This window comes from Etheostoma cragini, chromosome 20 (assembly GCF_013103735.1).
Source record: "Etheostoma cragini isolate CJK2018 chromosome 20, CSU_Ecrag_1.0, whole genome shotgun sequence".
In the NCBI taxonomy this organism is placed as follows: domain Eukaryota; kingdom Metazoa; phylum Chordata; class Actinopteri; order Perciformes; family Percidae; genus Etheostoma; species Etheostoma cragini.
This window is the reverse complement of record NC_048426.1, coordinates 5,220,736-5,229,143: the sequence shown is the minus strand read 5'-3', so window position 1 is coordinate 5,229,143 and position 8,408 is coordinate 5,220,736. Positions and strand designations below refer to the sequence as shown.

General features: G+C 41.6%; 1 protein-coding gene across 1 annotated transcript in view; it reads right to left on the bottom strand.

Moving 5' to 3' along the window:
- The window catches only part of arg2 (arginase 2), a 7,765-nt gene extending 1,539 nt beyond the window's left edge, over positions 1 to 6,226 (bottom strand). Inside the window, exons 1-6 of the mRNA XM_034858059.1 lie at positions 5,815 to 6,226; positions 5,639 to 5,711; positions 1,953 to 2,127; positions 1,572 to 1,731; positions 913 to 1,007; positions 724 to 828 (exon numbers count right to left, since the gene is read on the bottom strand). Of these exons, the coding sequence (XP_034713950.1) occupies positions 724 to 828; positions 913 to 1,007; positions 1,572 to 1,731; positions 1,953 to 2,127; positions 5,639 to 5,711; positions 5,815 to 5,928 (722 nt within the window). The 5' untranslated portion in view covers positions 5,929 to 6,226. The remainder of the gene's footprint in view (positions 1 to 723; positions 829 to 912; positions 1,008 to 1,571; positions 1,732 to 1,952; positions 2,128 to 5,638; positions 5,712 to 5,814) is intronic.
- Positions 6,227 to 8,408: the final 2,182 nt, after the last annotated feature.

Genomic DNA, 8,408 nt, shown 5'->3' with positions numbered 1-8,408 from the left:
GTGTGATGGTCTGGGGCTGTTTTGCTGCTTCAGGACCTGGAAGACTTGCCGTGATAAAAGGAACTATGAATTCTGCTACCAAGAGATCCTGAAGGAGAATGTCCGACCATCTGTTCGTGTACTCCAGCTGAAACGAACTTGGGTTCTGCAGCAGGACAATGATCCTTAACACACCAGCAAGTCCACCACGAATGGCTGAAGAAAAACAAAATGAAGACTTTGGAGTGGCCTAGCCAAAGTCCTGAACTGAATACTAATGAGATGTTGTGGTATGACCTTAAAAAGGCCGTTCATGCTCGAAAACCCTCTAATGTAACTGAATTAGGACAATTCTGCAAAGGTGAGTGGGCCAAAATTCCTCCAGGACGCTGTAAAAGCCTCATTGCAACGCTTGGTTGCAGTTGCTGCTGCTAAGGGTGGCCCAACCAGCCCACCCTTAGCCACCCTTTAGGGGGCAATCACTTTTTCACACAGGGCCATGATGGTTCGGATTTTTTTTTTTACCTTTTAATAATAAACACCTTCATTTACAAATTGCATTTTGTGTTTACTTGTGTTGTCCTTGACTATTGTTTAAATTGGTTTGATGTTCCGAAACACTTAAGTGTGACAAACATGGAAAGGAACAGGAAATGAGGAAGGGGGCAAACACTTTTTCACACCACTGTAATCCCAGAATCATTGTGTTTAACAGTAAGCGAATGTCATAATCGATAAAGGTACCTTGACAGAAGATGGTCAAGAGTAACTTCCATAACCCTCTGGATGCCCAGTCTGTCGATATCCCTCATGGTGAAATACTGGATACCCAAGTTCTTCAGGATTTGGCTGTAAGAAACAAAAACATCAAGAACTATTTTTTAACACGTAATGGAGTTACGTTCACATTAGCAAGTGATAGTATTTGCTTACTGCTCTCCGGGGTCAACGTCCCGCAGTCCGATGTACACCAGGTCCCTAGAGGAGAGGAATGGCTTTGTCCAGGTAAACCCTGGGATTTCAGGCATCTGTGGTGCACAGATAAAAAAAAAGAAAATGTAACATAGAATGTATATGTGTGCAGGGACAGAAAAAAGCATCCACCATTGTGTTGCAGTGATATATTTTTGTAGGCCTGGTTTTAAGTCTCCTTCCTCCCACACACTATTGGGTGATAACAAAGGTTAATGTTAGCATGTCAAAAGTAATCCAATCCAATTTTTCAGTCTGGCTTTCTTGTTCCTATGTAGGTGTGGGACCTTTACATGTCTGTGCACAGAGACCCATTATCTCATAATCCGCCAATGTTTGCATAGGAGGTAGTTCCCATTGTTGCCCTTTCTACCAGTTGTTATAGATTTACGTGGGTTCCTCGATTACTGAATGCATCTTTCCGTAAAAATGAGAATCTCAACAAACACTGTACACTGAAACTGATGTTGAAACAATGAAACTGCACCTTCATCAAAATAAGGCAATGATATGATTCTGACGTTACAACGTTGTGTTCTAGTGATTTCCTGCTGCAAAGAGATCCAGTCAACGTTACATACATGTTTTGTGACACCTAGTATTTAATTTTTTTTCTTCACCTTGTCTTGCAGCTCTTTAAGCATGAACGCCACAGGCTGGCCGTGGAGGTTTCCTGATGGAGAAGTCATTGGCGTGTTGATATCTGCATGAGCATCAACCCAGATGAGACAAAGGTCAGGACACTGCTGGGCATGGCCTCCCACTGATCCAATTGCAAGGCTATGAAATGAGAAGCACAGTCTTAGAGATATCTGGTGTTTTTATTCATCGGTCAAATTCTGGGGATGTGAGTATGTTTGCAAAGCATTCGTAGCATTAACACATATTGTAAAATACTATACAGTAGCTGTTGGCCACCTAAAGACTGTACTAGTTGTACTGCATTATTTCAGGGCAGGTGCTGTTCACAACAATACATTTTTTGTTTGTTACATAATTACCTGTGATCCCCTCCCAGCATGACCAGGGTGTGCCCAGCACCAACAGCTCTGCTCACGGCGCCAGACAGCATCTTATTTGCTCCACCCACAGTGCGGGGGAACTTTACATCCATGTAGGGTTCATCTTTCTCAAGGTGGTGGAAGTTGAGGTCGCCGAAGTCATGGACAGAGTAGTCTGAGTGACAAAAAGACAAGAAGCTGCCATGACTTAAAGGTCCAATGTGGGGGAATTTCTCCCATCTAGCGTTGAGATCATATATCGCAATCAAGTGTTCCGTACCGCGCAGTTCAAAGTACGTATCACAGCTACGGTAGCCTTCACGCTTCAAAAAGCCGCTTTTTTTCTCTTTTCAATATTCCTTTTCTGGGCGAAGAAGAAAGACACCTTAAGAAGACTCCTGTTCCTGAAATTTGGATTCTGAATATGAGTTTCCTTCTTCAAACTTGCCGGGAAGCGACAATACCCATTAGCAGATTAGCAGCACCTGTGAGTTTATCATGTGACAGAGAAAAAACACAAAAGGCGGAGCAGTATATCCTGTATGTCCCTTACGGGCTAACATATTTCAAGATGGCGCATGAATATGGAGCACTGGTGGTCAAAATTCATGACAAGTTTGTGAACGGGTAACACCGATTTTGATCATTAACAACTAAACATGTTACAAACTAGACCTTTAAAGCACTTTAGGCTTTTAAAGGCAGGGTTGGTAACTATTTAGTTTTTATATATTGTTTAAAATAGTAAGACGGACCTGAGGAGATGCTACTTTCAATACCTTCCAACCCTGCCTTTAAGGCATCTAGCTGAGTCACTCTTTTGGTGAGGATCACAGTGACTGAGACACCAGGACATGGAACTGTTATGGACACAGTGGCTGTTGCATGGCAGCAACTTGCAATCTCTTGGTTTTGGACATCTGTCTAAGTTGTTAAGACACCGCCCTGTTGTCTGTTTTGAAGGAACATTTGTGCTTTGATGACTGCAGCCATCTTCAGTTGAATCTGTGGCTGCCATAGCTGCTGAGGAGGCTGATTCATTCAGTGCCAGTGGAACATAAGTGACAAAGCACTTTCCACTTGTCCAGTTTCCCATGTCAGCTCAGGTTCCGTCCTGTAGCCTACTGGATACCCACTGCAGTAAAAACTAAAAGAATTCCACTTGCTTTTCAGACGCAGACTGCACGTAAACAAGTGGTTCATCTGGCAATATGAGCTGTTATGGCAGTGTAGTGTTACTCTGCTGAACTAAGGGGAACCAATGGGGTTCATTACCATTCGTAGACAGGACAGGAATAGCCCTTGTCTTGGTGCTACTGTGAGCATCTACTGCAGGACAATTCAGAAATGTTTAAGCAGCAACAGGCTGCAAGTTCAGCTTCTGTGTACCGGGAAATGCAAGATCATAGCTGCTATGTGTACTTTAATGTACAGTATAGTAGATACGTTCCTATGACTACTAATTTTGTTATACATATACATACAGTAGATATGCGTATGCATTGTTCTATTATCATTATTATATGTGTATGTGTTTCTTTTTTTTCTGAGACTGTTTGGACAAATGTTACACCCACCCTGAGAGTGTAAAGATGACATGGTATTTAGTTCAGTTAGGGTTTGGTTTCCTACATTGCAGTCGCTAGTGACATGGCAGCAGTATCTCTTTTCACTGCTGCCAAATTGACATCAGGCCACCAGAAGGAAGACCTTGCAACTTTATTGCATGTTAGACACTGTAGCTCAGCCTTAAGTAACCCCTCACTGAGATTTAACTCTCGACAATGTAAATTCCTATCATGAAAGGGGTTTAAAAATGGTGCAATAAGGCGACACCTTTTGCACAATATCAGATTTTTACAACTGATTAGCAGATGACAACACCCTAGGAGTGCCTGCTGTAACGGTCTCGGTTTGTTTAATCGGCTGCAACACAGAAACGGGTACTGCTGTCGCTTAACAACGCACACCTAGATTATCCATGGAGTGAAGGGTTGTGCCAAGCCACCATTATCCCTGACAATTACTGTAATTTGTTTTAAATATATTAATATGGATTAACCTTCTGTGGTCCTCAGCAGTGAGCTTATAGTGATCTTGTGTTCCTCTTAACTGTGGTATAATTATAGTAGATTTATACTTAGACTGGGCTATACTCTAGGGAGTGTATTTATAGTAGGCTTATCATACATATGTAGCATTATTCAAATCTTCTGTGGAGTCAACAGGCACCCCTGTCTTAAAACTATTTTTAAAATGAAATACATACATTAAATAAATTAGAAAAAAATGAAATTTAATTATAAAATCAACTCTCAAACTATACTTTAGCATTTTTATAAAATATACTAATTAAAAATAAATACAGTTTGCTCGTAGATTATGGTCTTATAGTATAAGTATACCATTTTGCAAGCTAATGCTGCCTACAGCAGACTAAGTGTATGATGAAAAGGTATTTTTTGTTTATGTTTTTTAATTTTTTGGAAACTACTTTGGGCTAACTTTAACAGGGATTTGTAATGATCAAATACATCAAACAGTATTAAAGACCTCATTACTTTAGTGTACCATATACTAATTTGTATCATATTTATCTTCACTGTGTCCTTGGTATTCAAGAGACTTATCTGTGTCTCCAGACTACAGATATACTTTAAGTATCCTAGGCGGACTTTAAAGTGACCTTCATGATAGGCTTCAGTCCTTCTACTAATCATGTGTAGCACATCACCGGTCTCATTGCTAAATATTCTTTATTAAGGTGGCGTGAGATATCAAGCACAATGCAACCATTGAACTGAGCATAAAAATAAAGAACGGGTTAGTTTTTATTCCGCATGATGTCATCTTTCATCTCATCAAATCAGCTCTCTTCTTTCCTTCTTTTTCCTCTCAGAAAACTGTCGGCGTGTCGGTTGAAACGAAAAAAACCAAACCGTGTTGTTAAAGTGGGGGAGAGTCTGTCTGCGGTGACGACAGAGTGGAAACACATCAGACTAGTCTTTTCCTGCGCCCTTCCGACAATGTTCCGGGGACAAGAATGACTAAAGCAGACATGTGGCTGCTTTCAGACAGACTGACAGAGAGAGGTAGAGGGAGAGAGCGAGAGAGAGAGAGAGAGAGAGACCAGTCTGCCGTTACCACAGTGTCCTCCAACGGTTCTCTAGCAGCGTGAGCCTCGGCTAGACTACTTTATGGTATTCTCGCCCTTCGCGGTGGCATTGCCTTAGTAGATGTTCCCGCGGGAACTGAAGAACCCTGCATGAGTTTGTAGTCGCCATTACTTCCTTACAAAGGGTTCACATCATCATTAGGATTTCATGAGGCTATCGAATCTCTTGCAACAAAAAAAAAGGCTACACAAAATAAAAAGACAAGTTTGTAATGTAGGTTATTAGGACTGCTAAATGGAGACAACGTATCCTATAGGCTGATTACCATTCCATAATATCCCTATGATTCTCCCGGCAGGCTACATTATGTCAGTGGAAGGATCTTAAGGAGCCAGGAAGATTTTATTTCAACCTGATTAAGCAGCAGCAGAGATCACTTTTGTTCTCTAAAGTATGTGCTGGAACAACTCCCCCCCGGGCAACATGTCTGATGTCTCAACTCCCAGCCACTGTTACATAACGTGGCTGCACCGGCTGCTCCATTATTACCCTCCCTTCCCTCGTACCTACCTAAAGCCGAGAGCCTGTCGATGAGCCCCGCATCTCTGATGGCCTTAGGGCCGTGCTCCACGCCTCTTCTTTTCTGTTACAACATTAACAAAAAGGAGTTAACTCGGTGTTTCAGATGTTATTTGAAAGTTAAGATTAACACACACAAAAAAAGTCACGTTGACGAATTGTATTACCTGTCCTTTTGAAAACGGAGCTCCAAGAACAGCCACAGACTGAGCTCTGCTTTGTTGGCATGTGTGGCCGAGTTGAGTTCTGAGAAGACGGAATAGAGGTCCTCTCAAAGCCATTTTTCTATTCAAAACTGTCGCAGTGCACTCCAAACCAATCCGATGCCAGTCTGATGAAAGCGCTGTGAGATGTTGCGCGCTGCGCGGGTGGATGCTGGATGTGGCCGCGTTGGTGCAGGAGGCCGGTCTTATTGCTCCGAAATCCTACTTAATATTCATTAGCTGGTTAAAAGGCGGATTTGGGAGGAGAAAAAAATGAAGAGATTATTACACCCTACCCTTTTCTTAGAAAAAAAATTAACTTTGTTTAACTATTTTTGGAATTTTCAGTGGTGCTAAGAGTCAGGGACCTGTAATAAACTGTTGTACTGGCAGTGCCGTGCGTCCGGGTTCATATACAGCGTCTGACGTCCGGTGAAATGACACACCTACGGTGTAGCCAATAGGAAAGGGCGAATTAAGTGGGTTCGTTATGTGGGCGTGGCCTTTCTGGGTCATGGCCATGTAATGTTTGTTGTGAAGCGAGGTGCTGCCGTTTCATCTACAGTAGGTGGAAATTTCCAGTGAAGGAGCCAAGCGGGATTGACAGAATTGTTTACATGATAGCAGTTGGCCTAGTTTTTTTTGTCAACATGTGTTTCATGAGGCCTGGGCTAAACATATCGTATTTCAAGTCAAGGTGAAAACACAAACCATCTTATAAACATATTTACAGATATTGTGTAGCAGGTGTCTAGGGGCAATCTGGGGTGAAAGAAGTAATGCACCCTCTTTTCAAATATTTTTTTCAGCCAAGGACCCCCTGACCAGTAACAAACATTTTTGGTAGAATAAAAAAACAACAACAACAACAACAACACATATATAATGTGGTAATACAATTACAGCGCTGCACCTGTTTAGGCCAAACAACAACCTTGTAACTAACAGAAACACTTTAATGCTAATCTACATTTTAGTTTAGTATTTAGTTTAGAATTGATCTCTAAATTCATTCGTTATTATAATATAGTTATTTAGGGAATTATACATTAAGAAAGTCTCCCATACCACCTGCAGTACTCCAGAGTAACCCTAGGGGTACTACACCCCCATTTGAGAAACACTGCTAGCTGAATTTAGCTATCCTGATATTACTGTTCTCAGGCCAGCTGCGTCCCCAGCTCTGAAGCCCGGGGACCTCTCCTTTCAGCCATGTTGTCAAGGTTCCGGTGGTGGTTACATAAGCAACGCATTTGCTAATGTAGGAAGTGACCGTGTACAAATACTCCTCAATGTCTGTATGGGTGATAAATAGCTGCCTGCTTTAACATATCCCAGTCAGTGGTGCCAAGCCTTGCTGAAGTGCCACATCCCTGCTGCGGTTTGGTGACTTTCACCTCTGGTCTGCATGCAGGTATTAGCATGACACTGATGTGGTCAGAGGGGCCGATGTGGGGGAGAGGGAAGTGCTTTGTATGCATCTTTTGTGTGAGGTGTAAACCAAATCCAGGGTGTTACTTTCTCTTGTAGGAAATTTCCCATTTGGATGGATATTGGGGATAACAGTCTTCAGATCTGCGTGGCTAAAATCCGCAACGATGATGCAAAATCCGTCTGGGTGGGCTGTCTGTAGCTCACTGATGTTTATCTGGTGGAGGTAGAGCTTAAGAAACAGGGTAGTGTAGTGTATACGATCATATGTTTTGTATGTGATCGTAATCTGCTCTTGTGGAAAATACTGAAACGAATCAGATTTTACCAGTAGACACAATATCTCTGTAATATAAGCTTATTTGTTGCTTGCAGGGAAGAGCCACCACCGATGTTGAGGCATTTTCATCTCCAGTTTTATAGCACTGGAATCAACACACACCACCAGTAACTCAGTATGTTGTGTCAACTTTCTTTAACAGGGTTTTGAAAAGTCACGACTTAGGATATATTGTTCTGCTTTTACCCTTTATACTTCAAGTATCTGCACTTCCCTCCTCCTCACCCATTTGTTGTGGTTCATACGTAAGCACTCTATTGCATAGCCTTAGTTCTTCAAACACACACGCACACACACACACACACACACACACACACAACACATGCACTCAGACTGAGGTCGTCAGGCTAAAACTCTGTTACAGTGATTTTATGTTAGATAATATCATACATGAACTCACTGTACCATAATGTAAATAATGTAAGATACAGAGCATGAAGTCAATAGCCTATTATAAAAGCAAGCTCATGATGACTAAGCATTATAACAGAAATGGATCTCCCACTGCAAAAGAACTCCTCACCATAGCTGTCAGAGACCTTTAGTGGAGTAAATTAGCATAGAATGGAAACACTCTAAAAAGTACTACAAGTATCGCAGTAGGTTATTGTGCACAGTAGCCTACTTGCTAAATCCACTTACTATTGACAATTAGGAAAAACACAAATTTATTTTTTCAGACTTATTCGGTTCAGATTTTATTCTGTCATAAAAATAAGCTAGTTTGGCTGAGTGACACCCAAAAAGTGTTTGTCTCCTGATATATATATATATATATATAAATAAA